This window comes from Anser anser (assembly GCF_964211835.1).
Source record: "Anser anser genome assembly, chromosome: 4".
Classification (NCBI taxonomy): Eukaryota; Metazoa; Chordata; class Aves; order Anseriformes; family Anatidae; genus Anser; species Anser anser.
Window position 1 is genome coordinate 66908357 of NC_139724.1, and position 16730 is coordinate 66925086.

General features: G+C 40.4%; 1 protein-coding gene across 7 annotated transcripts in view; it reads left to right on the forward strand.

Annotated features, from left to right (window-relative positions):
• SORCS2 (sortilin related VPS10 domain containing receptor 2) overlaps positions 1–16730 on the forward strand; it is a 552575-nt gene that overhangs the window by 125233 nt on the left and 410612 nt on the right. Inside the window, exon 1 of one of the 7 annotated variants that reach the window (XM_083834479.1) lies at positions 13132–14218. The exons of 5 other annotated variants lie outside the window; for them this stretch is intronic. In XM_083834479.1, coding sequence (XP_083690605.1) covers positions 14159–14218 — 60 coding nt within the window. In that variant the 5' untranslated portion in view covers positions 13132–14158. Of the gene's footprint in view, positions 1–13131; positions 14219–16730 lie in introns of those variants that run through there. One more of the 7 variants, XM_083834478.1, reaches the window with a different exon arrangement.

A 16730-nucleotide genomic window follows, 5' to 3' on the forward strand; every position in this document is an offset into this window, starting at 1 on the left:
ACTTCAGTGTTAGTTTATGAGAAATAGTCTCAATGAACCATTGCTAACACCATGGCTCCCTAAATGAAATGTTCCATCACAGTCTGCTAGTTCCAGCAGCAGCTTTTTTGGTAAGTAAATAAGAGATGACATGAATAGATTCAGTGCTGAGCTGAACCTACAAAAACAAATAACTTTCCCCCATACCAACTCGAGATTTTTTGCTCCTTATATCATTGTCCTGCACCAAGTGTAATGGGACTCTGTATAAGCCATCTCCACGATAGGAAGACTGCCTCATCAAATAGGCTATTAGTTGTTTCTTCCTGTTGGGCATCCTTGGACTGTGGATGGACTAGAAAAATGACACAGCACTGGCCACTTATGTTAAAGACAGCAGGCTCTCCATAGAGCCCAACTCTTGGACCTTGCAGGGCCCTTCCAACTCAACATATTCTGTGATTCAATGTGATTAAGGGTTGTGTTTTTCTAGTGTGTGTGTTGCATCATACAGCTTCCCCTAGCATCATGCACACCAGCATCTATTACAAAAGACTGGTCTTACTTAAAATCATGTTGCAGCTCAAAATACTAAGGAGAACGACACCACCAGCAGATGTGGAGTTTTATAAACTGACCTTCATGCTATTGTTAAAAATAACAAAACAAAACATAAACCTGACACTGAATCTTAATGAATGAGAACTTTGCAGTACTTCAGAGAATGTAATAGGATTTGGTAGACCTTCTCAGGTGCCTAGAGTAAGGTTCCACTGCAGCTGTGAAAGGAAGCATACAGTTATGGGTATAATAATCCTTTCCTCAAGTACTGAATATGCACTCAGTTCCTTGATCAATGTCATTGTTGGTCCGTTGCCATCCAGAGTAAAAGATAAGAAAAAAAAATTAAAAGTACTGGTATGTAAATAGTAGCATATATTCATATCAAAATAATTGTAATTGTTCAGACCTGCTCTGTAGCTTATAGGGAGGTATAACTGTCTATTGAGATGCAAACTTGCAGTAGATTTGTATTCTCTTGTCTTCAGCTGGTAATGATATTTTCATTTATTTCTCTGTATTGCACACAGACTTTTGAGCTTCCTATCAAGCTATTCCAAGAAATATTTGATCTAGTTAATCTTATGTAAATACTAGCAATCTAGGGTAAGATTCTCATCTATTTTCATTTGCCAAAATCTAGAGTAACTGTGCTCAGCTGAATTAGCTAGCCTTGTGTCGTAAAGGAGATTATGGTCTGGTCCATAACAGCAAACGTGAATTGCAAGTCTCCCTTTTGATTCATGTGCATTGTTCTCATTATCCTTAATGGATGTTGCACACATATATTAGAAGAATAGACCCTATTAGGAACTGTCTAAGAAGTGAAATGAAAATGATAATCACTTTGTCTTGGATGAGGTATTGTATTTATTCTATGGGATTTTAAAGGATATTCTAGTGTTTAAATTATCTGGTGCATTAGAGAATGGTTTAGATAGGCTTTGGTTGATTGACAACAGTGGGTATATTTTAGAAAATTATTATACGCACTGGGACTTCAATTTTGCTGTGAATTATATACATATATTTTTGGAGATGTAAATTGCTGTCTCTCCCAGGAGACAGAAATAGCATGCTGCTTATTTGATTTTAGCAATAATTAAAATGTGTTGAATCAAGCTCAGGTAGTGTCATGAAGCGGGGCCCTTCTACTTGTGTGGCTGAGCGCAGAGACCTTGACGAAGCTGGGCATTTGTGTAGTAAAATAAACCAGGGACCCCGTGGTTCTTATCCTAGAAGCCCCCGTTCCCCATTTGTAGAGTGGTGATACCTGTACGAAGGCCAAGTAGCCTGGCAGTGAGACAAAGCAGCAGAGCCTTTCACTGAGATTAAGGGCGGGTGCTCTCCAAATGAGAATTACGCTAATTGAAGAACAGATGAGTGGACTCAAGCTATTGCCTTGCATTACACTTAGCTGACACAGAAGACTGTAATTTGGAGTGCAGTCGATCCTTTAATTTTAATCCATTGCCGTTCAAATCAGATGAGGCTGTGACTGAAGTAGTAAGTGCATGAGGGCTTCAAGGGAGAATTTTCCGTCAGCTGAATAATGTAGAGATCTGCAGGTTATGTCTCACTTTTCAGATCACCAGGCTTTGTGAAAGGGTTGCAGGAGGGAATAAGGTTAAAAGAAAGATCATTGGGTCTCTCTGTTGTTTGGACTTTGTGGCTTCCTACCAGCAGTCCCAATCTAGTTAGGGTTGTTATTTTCTCCCCTAGAGAAGAGAAATCACAGGAAAAGTAAAGTGACGTTTGTTACAGCTGGTGGGAAGCAAATTGAGTGCAGTGGAGTAGGTGATCTTTATTGAGGACTGGGTGGCGATGTCACACATCACCCTCTGCGCGGGACCCGGCAAGTGTAAAGATCCTCTTTCCTCTTTTCCTTCACCATAGCAGGCGAAGGCTGTCATGCTGGATGGATGGCATGAATGTGAGAGGACTTGGGGATTTCTTATGCCTGTAATTGAGGAGAATCAGAGAAAACCTGTTAATCTCCAAGGGACAGCAAAGAAAGTTCTGTCAGCCAGTCAGTCGGTCGGTCGACAGCTTGGTTCAGAGAAAGAAAAAGACTTCAGTGCAGGTACTCTCAGATCAGAGTAAGTTCTTTCTAAACAGGGGTGGGTGTGCTTGTATGTGCACATCCTTAAATGCTTTAAGCACAAAATATTTGTCTGAAGCACAGGAGAGGGATTTGGAATGCTGTTCAAATCTTTTTCATAAATTGCAGCAAAGATGAATATAAATTTACCATAGCAAGGAACTACAAAATTAAGACACAGTTTGTTTCTGTTGCACTACATTGTCTGCAGTGTCTCTTTTGTATGTCGTAAAAAATGGAAGTGCTTTGCAATTTAACCATGTTACTTCCTACTGAGGTCAGCCAGTGCTTTGAGAACACTTAGCATGCAAACACTGGAAGGAGCATCAAGAATGGATTCCTAGCACTGATTTTGAATTTCTTTTTGTTTTTGTCATGGACATTACAGGTATGATCGTAACTCAAGAGGCTTGTATTTAACTTTAGTTACAAATTGGATATTTATTTATTTAATCCTGTAAGTGACAATGCATAGTCTTGATGCTGCAGTTCAACAGTGATAGGAAACTACAGTCTCTGGGGCCTCCAATTATAATTTATTTGGATCATGGACTCTTATTATGGTATATTTTCACTTATATATGCAGCAGGGAACTGAGCTGGCTTCCAAAGGCTTTCATAGCGTCAAGAAACGGTATCAGAATGGGTACCCAGAATGGGCAGAGTTATATATTAACTATAAACCTCAGTGCTTTAGGCGTGTATACAAAAGTTAGCAATGAGGTAATCAAATTCTGTGCAATTAGAGACCACTCCCCTAGGCATCTATCTAGGCAAAACTCTGAACACAACTGTAAGCCAAATATGGACCCATGCAAAACTTGCAATGCTGCATCAAAGCAACTGTGTGATTACTATAGCTTCTACGGTCAGACAGTACTCGATTTTTCCAAAGGCAGGGCTATAACACGTAATGGGTGACTGCCAAATAAACATGAATTTCGACATTACTGAGAGTTATCATATGCAAAATGAAAAAAGCAGAATAGTCTTCTCTCTAAAATGTTATTTATAACAGTAGCTGGTGTATTGATCAGATATGCTCTCAAACAGTGTTTTTATTGACTTTGTGTTCTTAGCTGTTCATCATAGTATTTATTCCTTTTCTTTTTTAGATTTTGAGGCAAAATTATCACTTCATCTCAATAACGATAGGACTCAATGATTTTCACATTCATTTTTAAAAAAAGCCTGCATGGTTCCCCAAATCCTCCACATTCTTGATTGGTATTTCCCTTTATCACTTTTCCCAGTCTCTTCTGCCTGCATCCTGATGATTGCTTCCTTGTCAAATCAGAAAGCCTTCCTGGTCTCACAGAGATTCCTCATCTCTAGTTTCTGTTATTTGGAATAAATAATTTGTGTATCTCCATCTTATCAGCTCACCTTAGTGACTGTCCAGCGTACTTCACATTTTGTCCAATAATCTATCTTCCTACTCTGTCCCTGTCTCTGACTACATTTCTTTGTCATTCTGCTCTGTTTTGATGTTATAATCACTAATTATGCAATTTCAAACTGAAAAACAATAGGGGCACAATGTGTTTGAAAATCTCAATATGATATGAAGTTGTCTAATATTTCTTTTATTCTGTTAATTCCTCGGGATGCTTCCCTCCCTGCAAAAACAAGGCTCAGTTTCTGGAAATGTTCTAGATCAGCTCCCAGCTCTGTTGTGCACTACTGCATCTTGAGGTTGGCTTGTCTTTGTTGGTTACATGCATGGTTATGAGAAAAGGAGAGCGAGCAGGCTTAGTTTTCTGCTATTTCTCCTAAACCAAATGAGAAACAGTCCTTATGAAAAATGTCAGCAAGTCTGATGCTGCCACCCACACTTTCTTTATAAAGAAAAGCCATCACAGAAAAAGATCTTGATAAGGAAATATTGATAGTATTTTTCTAGAGCTCAAAATTTAATATGGCATGTTACTGATATCTCTTGCACCAAAATAGTGCTGTTGACTCCAGTTTCACTTCAGTTCCTCTAAAGTCTTCAGAAATACTTTCAGGATGGAATGTAAGCAGAATGGATTTTGGTGTTTCCTGGGATTATGCTCTGTTTTCACAGTGCAAAATAATTACGTATGTGAACTGTGAGTGTGATCAGGTGGATGGGACACTCATACCCACTGTGGACAGCTGTTGGTGACCACTGTCAGTGCCTCCTCAGGCAGGTCTGCACAACAAAGTGGTACCGGGCAGAGGTGAGATTCACAGCTCAGGTTGCTGTGCCAGTGACAATCAGGATGAAGAGCTCATGGTAAAGGGTGCTTTAGCCAAAAGAGCCGACATAAAGCTGAGGGGACACTTGAGCTGGAATAGCTCCTGATGACAAAAATCACCAGTCTGTCCCCATGAACCACATCTTCACGGTGAGTGATTTTTTTGCTGTAATATAGCAGTATAGCTGTAGGGGTGAAACTTTCCTTACACAGAAGAGGCCGAAGAGGTCAGGGTCTGTCGCAACCCTCCATAAGCTCGCTAGCATCTCTCTCACCTAGCTGTTCTGTAAACAGGTGCATTACTTTTCTGTCACTTGAAATGGCTTCGTGTTAAGGAATTGTGCTGTCGTGTGGGCAGGCTGCCTTTCAGACAGCGTCTTGGCACAGAGAAGCTGTCTGGTCTTGGAGAGTGATGTTTTCCTCTGCTTTTGAGTGTATCATATGTTTTTCGCAAATGAATTCCTTAGTCTGAATGCGATGCCGTGGTGCGTGGATCAATACTGTTCCTCTGTGGCAAGGTGCACAGAATGCCAAATGCATTCGGCAGTCTGTTATTATAAGGCTACTTAGCAGAGCCAAGAAGCCTGCAACCACCACTTTCATTAACGGTAATTATCCTTGAGCAGCTGTGATAGGAGCAGGAGCCTGAATGGTAATTAGCCCCAATTGTTAGGAGATGCATTTTCAGGTTCCTGTACCATTTTTCTGTCTGTTTAAAGAACAGACTGAGGGAAGTGTGATAAATCCCGAGTCCTTGCTGTTGGAGAGGAGCTAGCTGCCTGCTGATCAGTTCAAATTAGGATGTTCTTAGCATGTCCATGTGCTCTTGCTGCAGTCAGAAATCATCCTGCATTTACACGGTTTGGGTCTTTGCAGCAACATTAACATTTTCGTATCTGTCTTCTGAACAGATGCATTGCTTTATTGTTGAGTTTTATGTTGTAATAAATTCAAGTGGCAACTAATGCAGACCTGTTTCAATTCAGTTTTGTTATATAGGTAGAGAGGTGCATGCCTGTCACCAATGAGCAGAATTATAAGGCTGGTGGAAGTACCAAAGATACAACATCAGTCATAGATGAAATTGGTGTTTCTATCCATCAACATTATACATTTTCAGTGGAAGTTTGGTGTAAGATTTAACTGGAAAAATAACTCTGTATTTTTTAAACTTATTTTTTTCCCAGAACCTTCTTTGCCATTATGTTTCTGTAACAGTAAATAGCATTTGGTGAGCTTGACAAGTATTATGTCCTTGCCCCAACATCTTTTTATGAAATGAGACTGAGCCCAAAAGAATTAGTAAAGCTCTTACTGTGCAGCACAAAGCTGCTAGATACTTGTTCGTCCTTGGAAAATAACAGCTACCCTTATCTAGTAATGTTCATCTTCAAAACTTTTTACAAGCATTAGTTAACGAATTCTTGGAACACTGCTTAACCTTTGAAAAAAGGTGCATGATGGAAAACTGAAGTAAATATGTTATGTAGCACATACTTCTCTGTATTGAGTTTCAGTGTAGGAAACACTTCTTGTTGTTCTGGGGGAAGGAGTGAATGTTGAAAACTTGCTCCTGTGCTTTGGTAAGAAGCCTTAAGGAATTATGTCAGAACCAAAATCATTCAGTATTTCTGTGCTAGATGCTGGGCCCTGGTGGGATTTGTTTTGGATGTCTCTTCAGGTTGACAAGTTGTTTTCTATGACTGGCATTTATAGTGTACTATATAGAATAGTTATTGACTTCTTTTCAAATTGCATGCGAAAGTGTGTGATAAAAATCTCTGTAAAGCAGGAGTAAATTTCATAGTATTACAGATTTGACTGTAGATATCAGTATTTCCTTAAAGTGCCTTTTTCTTTTCCTGCTATTTCAGATTTTATTTTTATTTTTTTTGCTGCTAGTTAAGGTTTTTCTGCTTTCTGCTGGAGGTCTAAAACAATAAACAATGGTTTCCCTCATCTAGTTTTAGCAGAATTTCATTGATGCTATTTGGTGTCAATAAATATAATTTGATGAGCTTGAAAGTCATTGACTCAACATCTTTTCACGAAATGAGACTGAGCCCCAAAAAATTAGTAAAGCTCTTACCATGCAGCACAAATCTGCTAGGTCAGTGTTGAGAAACACTGAGGCATTGCATAGATGGGAGTGGAGAGGACTGCAGGCACAGGGCTAATTTTTGACCATGTGCTAGCTGGATGCCTTGAGATGAGTTTTTCAACTTTCCAGCAGCCTTCTTGGAAATCTCCACCAATCTCTGGAGTGAAGGCTGTGCTTATCTAGCTGTTAACGTGTAGCAGAATCTTTCAATATTTACATTTATGACACCTTTCCTCTGCATGACTCAAAGTCCAGGGGTTTATATTCTGTTGTAAGGGTGCTTTGTTGATGCTAGTACTATTTTGTCTGCCTGCTTCTCTGTATAGAAAAGAAGGCCATATGAAGGCATGGTTATAGCAAAGTCTGACAGAGAAGAGCTCAGCAGCTGAAGCAGAGATGTCCTGAGCTTAAAATAATCATCAATATATAAATTATAGAATCTATCCAAATATTCCTTTGCAGTAGCTCTTCTCCCTACTTTTTTTTTTTTTTTTTGGCTAATCTTCCTGTTCAGCAGCTATTTGCTTATAGGTTGTGTTAAGTTACAACTTAATTGAAATTCCCCCATTTGTTGGCTACGTGTAGGCCCCCTGGTGCCTTGTTAAGTGCTCTGTTACCAGTGAATGTTCTTAATTATGTTCTGGAAGACGTTGTTCAAGTCACAAGTCATTTACTCAAGGTTTGGGCCCAGCAGGTAAACATTTTCAAATTAATTTAGGTTGCTAAACAGAAATTGCTTAGATTGCGTGAATGCTGATAACTTGCACTTCTTACTGAATTCAGGGGGAGAGGAGATTATTTACTGCAGTTTGAAATCAGCCTGATTGCGTCTAAATGACAGAAGAGGGGGTTGCTATTCTCCTAGTTTGAAATATATTGACTGTAATTCCCCAACTGTACATACTTAATTATAATCTTGAATCATCATAGCATCTTCTCATACTGGCCAACTAAAGGGTAATGATGTGGATGTACAGAGTGCTGTCTACAAAGTGTCTAACTTGAACATTTAGAAGGGACATTGGGTGTGTGCTAATGAAAACTGTCGCTTCTAAATTGCTAGTAACAACATCTGACTGCAGATGGGTAACATGAAGATTCATTGTTCTGCATCTTAGCAGTTTCACATAAAGTAAAACAATAAAGCCGGCTAAAAATCTATGATTCCTTTGTGCATACAGTTATGTATTATATAAAATGCTCTAAATATTTTAGATATTGAAGTTGTGTCTATAGGGAAATGATCTGTTATATTAAGGACATAGCTTTTGTTTTGTGGGTCTTCACTTTATTTTTTTTAACCTTTCATTGAAAGCCATATATAGAATCTTTCTAATTTCTTAGCTGTCATTATCATCATCATCTTTGTCCTAGTGCCCTTACTAATGAATGACAACCATTTAAAAATCCAGCATCAGCAAAACTAATACAGGACTATATCCAACATGAAGGGCAGAGCACTGAGGGCTGCACTGCTGATGGACACAGACTTTTACAACTGCAAACATATCTTGACCGAAACCAGACAAATTATGGGGAAAGTGTTTCCTCCCCTCTGTATCCAGTTGTAAATCAACCAATAAATAAAGCTAGCAAAAAAAAGCAAACTAAAAATCTCTGAACACATATAAATCTCCTTGAGTTTAACTTAAACAGCTCCACTAAATTTTGGTAAGAGTGTGCCTCTTCCTGCTGAGCAATAAAGAAATAGAAATTTGTGAGTCTGACATAAACACAGCCTCAGTTTCTGATGCAAACCCTCTTACGATGATAACTGTAGTTCCAGAAAATTAACTTCAGCAGGGTCTGTTGGCACAAGCATGGACAAGAGTAGCACAAGAGTGGTCATGGTGGTTTATGCAGCAAACTTTAATGTGGGCAGGTATTTGTGCAGCTGGAAATGGGGACTGCTGCTGTTGTAACTTGAAGTGCATACAGTTGTTTTGCTTTGTATTCCCTCCTACTGTTGATAACCTGTCTACCTGTGGAAAACCATGTTAGCTGTTTTAATCTGAGCTAATAGTGCTGAATATCAATACTTTTTAGTGCTACACTTTGGTTAGCATCTGTGATTTTGTTAGTATAGAACTTCTGACTTCAACATAGCAGTCTTAATCATAAAAAACATTGGGCTCGCGGAAAAACTGTCAACGCCGGGATTTAATTTTATAAATAGCTATAATGCTATACTTGTTAAGATTTCCTTGTGAAAACATCACTTCAACACAATTTGTCCCACAATAAAAAATAAAAAAAGACTTAGCTAGGTAAAGACAAAAAGTTACTGTCAAATGTCATGCAGGTTGTTCTGTCAGGGTTTATGAAATAAAATCTCTCTCTTTGTGAGTTGAATTTAGAATAAAAATCCAGATTTTCATCAGTCAATCTTGTTCAAAATGTTATATGTGTAGGGGAGGGACTGGATGCATCAGATGCTGTGGAAGTATACAAGAAGTATGGTCCATGACTGTCATCTTCTGCAAGTAGGTGACTGTCTGAGGCATCTGACGGTAAAGCTGGATGTGAATGGAGTATTTACAGTCACCAGGAAAGTGGATTTGTGAGACTGTTTGTGACAATTGAGATCATACAGGTTGTACAGATATTTGACAACTGGGTGTTAGCAGAATCTGAGTAGTTTCCATTAGAAAAAGATGTAAATAATGGGGATTCGGGCTACTTTGGATAGGAAAGCAGGTAAGTGCTTAGGAAAAATGGTACTGGCTTCTTAAGGGGTGTGTGGTACAATTGGATTTGTAAGAATGTGAGACCGCTAAGTCAGGACAGAAGACCCTCAACCTGATGGTGGTGCTTCCATGTCCCTGTGGCCTTTGCCAGCTGCCATTATGCAGCTGCAGGGGTGGTCCCCAACTGCTCGACAAGGACTTCAAGTTCCAATGTCATACTTGTTGTTTTATTGAGACTTCTTTTTATGCATGCTGGCAGCTGGTGCTCAGCTATACTTTGAGATATTGGTCAGAACTGGTCTGGGTTGAGAAGAACCTCTGTTCTGGCACGTGAACAGCACACCAGGCCTCTCCAGTTGGTAGGCCATAAAAGCACGGGCCTGGTTAAGTACCAGTAAGAATGTGTATACGTGGCGAATATGGAAAAACTATCTTAGTAGAAGCTGGCAAGAAAGACAAAAGCTGCAGATATTGTGGTTGGTTGAAACAGTCAGCAAAGTGGAAGCTGGTTCTTCTGTTCCCCTGAAGCCCCATTTGCTTCTGAATGGCCATGATGCAACGACTCCCCTGTGTGCCAGATGACTTCCTCAGTTCCTTCCAGGCCCCCAAAGAAATTCCACTCTTTCCCCTTATGTGCTTGAGAGGTAAGGATGTGCCTCTACATTTCCTAAGCAACCCAGATCAAAAGAGACTGAGTTGGCAAGAGCTGTGATGGCTTCCTGTTCAGCCTATTCATCATACTCGACTGCTGATCTCCACATGCTTTCCGTTCTGGTATTATAATACAAACCTCTTTTGCCAGTCATTTTAGTCATTTCAATGGGAATATTTCCTGTAATATTCACATGTCGATATCAAAGAGCTTATTGGAATTCAAGAAGTAGCAATTGTTGATATGTATCAGCAGTAATTAACATTCTTCAAATTCTTGATCCTCATCCATAACAATATAGCAACAAAGACCCCGAAGGTAAAGGGGTAGCACTATCTAGTGATGCAGAGACTGCTTTCACCAGGTCGTATATCTGTTTTAATAAAAATTTGAAAGCAAAACTAGAAGTTCTTTCCCCATAGGAATCCAAATACTTTAGTCTTTCACGTATATAGGAGGGGAATATACCTGCCCACAAGTATCAGAAAGAGCAAAGAGACCATAGTTAGGCAGTAAAAAGGCTTTTTGAAGACTTCAGTGAGTTGAGGCTCTGGGTTTATTCTGTCACTTCTTCAAAACTAATTACCCACTGCTGTGTATTGAAGCATGCTGGGGTGTTGCCATACTTTCCTCCTTACATCCCTGAGGAATAGTTCATCTTCCGCTTCCTTTCAGAGAATCCAGAGATATGTTCTGATGTATGAACTAGTGATAGAACTATGTGAAAGCTTTAGCCACTCTCCATAACCCTCCCCCCAAAATGAAAGGAGAAGAAAAGAAAAGAAAAGAAAAGAAAAGAAAAGAAAAGAAAAGAAAAGAAAAGAAAAGAAAAGAAAAGAAAAGAAAAGAAAAGAAAAGAAAAGAAAAGAAAAGAAAAGAAAAGAAAAAAGAAAAGGAAGTATATTCCATTTTTTTCCCGTTTACTTTTTCAGTTGCAGGGCCTCTCCTCCCTAGTAAGGCATGCATATTATTATTTATTTATTTATTTGCTTTAAAAATTTTCCCTAACATCCCTAGTTTTTCATGTTCATGAGTGCTGTCCCTAAACCACAAAGCACTGTTATATTATTCACCTGTGAGCAGGAAGGCACTTTTCCACCCTTGTTGTCTGAATAGTTTAATCACAGTGGAATTTATATTTAGAGAGGACAAAAATAATCAGAGGGAGAGGGGCAGGTTGTTCTGTACTGGCTGGTGCCTGGAAGAGACGGCAAAAGTCCCTGTGCTCACATCTTGTTGATACCATTCCAAACAATGCCTGGAATAAATGGTTTATTGCCTCCTATCCCAAACTACTGTACGGAGGGCAGTTCTACTCCCAACGCTGGTTATTTAATAGAACAGAATAATTCAGCTGGAATGGACCTACAAAGTCCAAGTCCAACTGCCTTTTTGGGCTAACCAAAAGAAGCAGCATATTGATGAGGGCATTCTCCAAAGACCTCTTGAACATTGCCAGGCATGGGGCATGCACCAGCTTCCTAGGAAGCCTGTTCCAGTGTTTGACCACCCTCATGGTAAAGAAATGTTTCCTACTCTGCAGTCCCGACCTCCCGAGTGCAGCTTGTTGCCGTTGCCTCCTGCTCTGTCATTGGGTCCCCAGGGGCAGAGACCAGCACCTCCCTCTCGCCTTCCCCTCCTAGGAAGTTGTGGAGAGCAGCAGGGTCTCCTCTGAGCCGCCTTTTCTCCAGACCAGACAACCTAAGTGTCCTCCCCGCTCTGCATAGGACATGCCTTCCTGCTCTTTTGCCAGCTTTGTTGCCCTCCTCTGGATGTTTTCACGGACCTCAACATCCTTTTTGCATTGTGGAGCCCAGAACTATACACAGTATTCAAGGTGAGACTTCGCCAGCACTGAATACAGTGGAAGAACAGCCAGACCTCTTAAATTAGTTCAAATTCCTCTGCATTTATTTTATGAAGCTTAGTGGACCACTCTGAAGTATTATATGATTCATTGCTGTGTCTGTAATTGCTTCTGCCCCTTTATTTTTCTGCAGCTGTTCAGTTGCATACTTGGAGAAGATAGCAGGCTTTCAAACTGGCTTGTCTGAACCAATACAACCTCAGAAAAGGTGTTCTTCTTAAAGAAATACTGGAAGTCATATCTAAGTAGCTGTGAATACTAAGATCTGCACTGAATATCTTCCCAACAACAACAAAATACAAAAAAAAAAAACTCTGTTTTATTATGGAAACTTCCCAGTACTGTTTTAAGTGACCTGACTGAGAGCACCATCCAAAAAACCTGCACACAGAGCAAATTGTTAACTAGATCAGTAGACTGAATTGCTTATGAACTACTCCACTCTCAGCAGTCGTGGTTTCCTCTGGTAGATATATCGATGACCAACACTAATTCCTCAAGCTGTTTATGCTTCATGTTGTCAGAAGACCAATCTAATGCTTTTTTGCTCCTTTCAGAAGGCTGAGAGAATACTAAACGACATTTCTCTTTCCAGGCCAGTAGTGCACTGAAAAACGTGTATTCAGCGAGTTTCAGGCACTGTCCTAGGGTTTGGATTCATCCTCACCCCCTGCCCCCAGCTGTACCTACTGATGACTTGCACAAGTTTTCCTTATCCAGTCTTTATCTTTGTCCACCTGGCAGCAAGAATTGGTAGAAAAAGCAGTCTCAGATGGAGATTTTTAGTCGAAAAAGCCCTCTTCCAGCATTGTTGCAACAATATCCTTAGGGACACGACTTGATTACACTAGTAACAGTATAATCTACTATTACATAGAGTAATCTAAACTATCAACGAGCAATTGATCACTTGGTAAGAATGCTAAAAATATCTGAGAATGAAAGAGGACTGCTTTGGTGGGAGTTTCCTTGTATTTAGATTCGGTGGGAACACCTTAATAGTTTTCCAGTAGCAAGTTTATTCTGTTAGTATGCTAGGAATTCTTATGATGCTCTCATCAGTGGATGAACTTATTTGGTACAGCAGCATTAGAAAAATTTATTTTTAAAAATCATTATATGTACAGCAAGCAGAAACTTCTTATTCCACTGGAACCAAGTTTCTCCTCTCTATTGCAGAGGCCAGCGATGAGTGGTCACTATTCTTCAACTCTTAGAAAAAGTAAATGAAGAAAAAATCTCCATTCATTGCTAGCTGAGGAGGTTTTACATATGTATACTTCAGTTTTTTTTTTCTTTTTTTTTCTTCTTCTTTTTATGGCCCTTGATGTCTCCCTGTGTCTAGTAACAGCTTTTTGGGCAACTTTTCACGTAAGGCTGCTCTATTAGTTGTGGCTGGTTACCCTTTGCACCAGCCACTTCATGCCTTGATGCTGCAGCTCGGTCTCCAGTGTCCTGACTTCACATTCTCTCTAAATGTCAGCCAGTTGGGGACTTGCCGTGTAAGTGATCTTTCTCATCTGGTCCTCAGAATACCACTGAATAGCTTGCACGTGGACCTCTTCCAGTGTGTTTATCCACATCCCTAGCAGTTATTCCTTAACTTGTTACAGCTGCTGTGAAGTGGTTGCCCTGAGGCTGAGAATGAGCGCTGATATCTTTAAGAAAAGCCCAGTTTCTGCTTTATGACTCTGCATACAGCTTGGCCTGTAGCTTTGTGCAGTGTGTTTGCACTGTTCACCAGTGCACTGGGGCTCCTTTGCTAATTGCTTGCAAGCTGACTTTTCACAGACGATCTCTTATGTCGTGCATCTGGGCACGGAGCTCTGTGTGGGCTGCCCTTGCTAGAGCTGGCACAGCTGGCTTCACTTCCCTTGAGCTCTCTCTTAAGACAACTGGCACGAGCACGAGGAAAACTGCATAGAAGTGTTTGCAGTGCATATAAATAGGTATCCAGAGTACTCCTCCTGTCTGCCTGCTGGCTTGCCATGCCTTTCGGTGTTTCAGAGAGATGGTCTTGCCTGAATCCTCCCCTGCTTGGAAGTGCTGTAAGTTTGTATCACCATCTCTAAGACCCTCACTGGAAAACCACTTTCAACTGCTGATAATTCTGATAGATGTGATGCAGCTCTCCCTTTAGTCCTTTTGTATACAGAAAATAACAACTCCAAAATTCAAATACAGAGATGCTTGGTTTGATCAGCATGGCTGGTAAACTTAATCTCAGATGGAAATGCTTTTTTTTACCATCTGAATCTGCTGCCAGCATTTGTAATTATTATTTTCAAAGATCAGAGTTTTGGAACATGGGAAAATTATAGTTTCTACATACAGAGGTAGGATGCAACTACTTTTTTTGCCATTCTTGTTATCCAGCTTTAATGCTAAGATACAGACCTGTTTTTTTTGTTTTTTGTTTGTTTTTCTTTTGGCTATGGGTAGATATGTTGTTCTTTTGGGGGGTAAATGCAGCTAGCTTGCTGTTTTAGTTCTTCCAGAAGTGACACAGCAAATTGCACTGACAAACATAGCCAATACGATATGCGCAAAGTGAAGAATTTCGGGTTGTGAAAAGAGTAAGAAGGAAGAAGAATGATTTCTATGGAATGTTGCTGTTTACTTGAAAACATTGTTTGTCTGTGCTTTGTGTTGCAAAGGTCAAAACAAAAGGGCCAAATCAGCTTGGGGCTTTTATTAGTATAACTCTGTGGCAGAGCATCAATATTTACCCCTTAAATGAAGTAATCACAACCAAGTTGCATCCTTATTATATTAGAGATGTATAACTGTACAGCCTTGGAAAACTTGCTCTTTAGAAAACCGGATTTAGCAGATGAGTGAAATAACAAGCCAGGAAAGGCGAGGACAAATCAGGGTGGTGGTGGTAATTGCATCATTAGCAGTAATTGCAATTGCCTGGGCATTAGGAAAGCATCCTCGTGGCAGGCAGTTGAGATGCATGAAGTAGTTTTGTAATGAGAGAAAGCACCTTTTGCACTCCTAAAAATGAGATAGCCAAGATGTAGCACAGTCTGGGAAAATGGCACCATATGCTTGTGGGTTGTACTGAACTCTGCTATGGTAAACCCGAAAGCCGGACAGGTTTCTAAGCCTCTTCAAAGGCAGAGTAGGTGTCTGGAGGTAACAATGTCACTGTAATGTTCTGCCAAGCACCATCCTAAGGTGGCTGGGAGCCAAGCCTGAGTAAGCTCCTGGCCCCATATCCCTGCCCATAACTGTGTTCCCTGCTGCTTAAGGACCCAGCTTGCCTGCGGAGCCTGCCAGCGTCTCCTCTCTGCCACAGGGGCAGAGGCTTCCCCGCATGCTGGAGAGGAGCAGGGGGCTGCAGCCAGCCTCATTGCTGCTGTCACCCTGGCGAGCAGCATGTTCTGGGATGGGAAGGCAGCGTGGGTGCTGGCGGAGGCTGCGGGTAAAGGCAGGCACCGACAGTCAGAGAGGCTGGGGGGTTCCTCTGCCAGCATGGCAAAACTCAGTTTAGCCTACGCCTCTGAGAAGCTGAAATGTAACCCAGCTCCTCTGCAGCAGCTTAGCTTTGAAAGGCTCTGCGTCCTGCCTCCATCACTCAGCTTCTGAGAGCAGGAGGTCTCGGTGGTTCGGGATATGCTGCTAGCACAGGTGGCCTTGGACTTAGCTTAGTTTTCCTGTTGATGAGAGAGAAGCTGTGCAGGGCTTATAATATATAGAGGGGGAAAAAAAAAACAACACAGACGCACAAATGGGCACATGCTTTCACCACTGCACAACTCAGTGACTTTCCTCTTCTGAGCTTTAGAAGTTAGCTTCCTTGTAGGATGGGCAGCAGGAACGGGTAGAGGTCAAATCCTGCAGCTGTCACATAAACCAAACTCCTCTGACTTGGGTATGAAAAGCTCTCTCTTTGATGGAGCTAATATTTTAGTGGGTTTTAGTGCATGCAAAGTCTGTCATGCAGTATGGGAGCACAGGACTGTGCTCTGAAGACCCTGATCACTTACAGACCTGAAGGAGCTGTTCAGTGTTGTTTTCTTTTTTTTTTTTCCACTCATCACATGTTATAAGCCCTAATTTTATTTTTATTCATTTAAACAACACACAAATGCATTTCTTAATAGTATCTAACAGCTTCAGGCAATACAATATTATGGAGGAAATAGGTAGTTAAGACTGCTAAAGCATGTGTAGAAAATGAAAGTGTTAGTTTTTTATTGTTAAACTTTATTATTTTTTAATGTACCACTGAAAGAAAAGGGAAAAAAAAAAACACAACAGAGAAAGAAGTTCCACTAAGGAACATAAACCAACATTTAAGAAATAGTGAATCGACTGGCTTAAGCTAAAAAAAATCAGAGTTAAGGCTGAAAAGTCATGTTGATGATCTGTCCTGTTATTCATTTAGATAGTAATGAGAGTGGAGGCTGAATGTGTTGTCAACCTGGATTTTCAGTTTTAGCTCAGAATCTAAGTCAGATACTGTATTGTTTAAGAACAAATTCAGGTTCTTATAAATTACCTTTTTTTAAATAATGTATTGTACTTCCCCTATAGAAAGGAGAAGGTCGT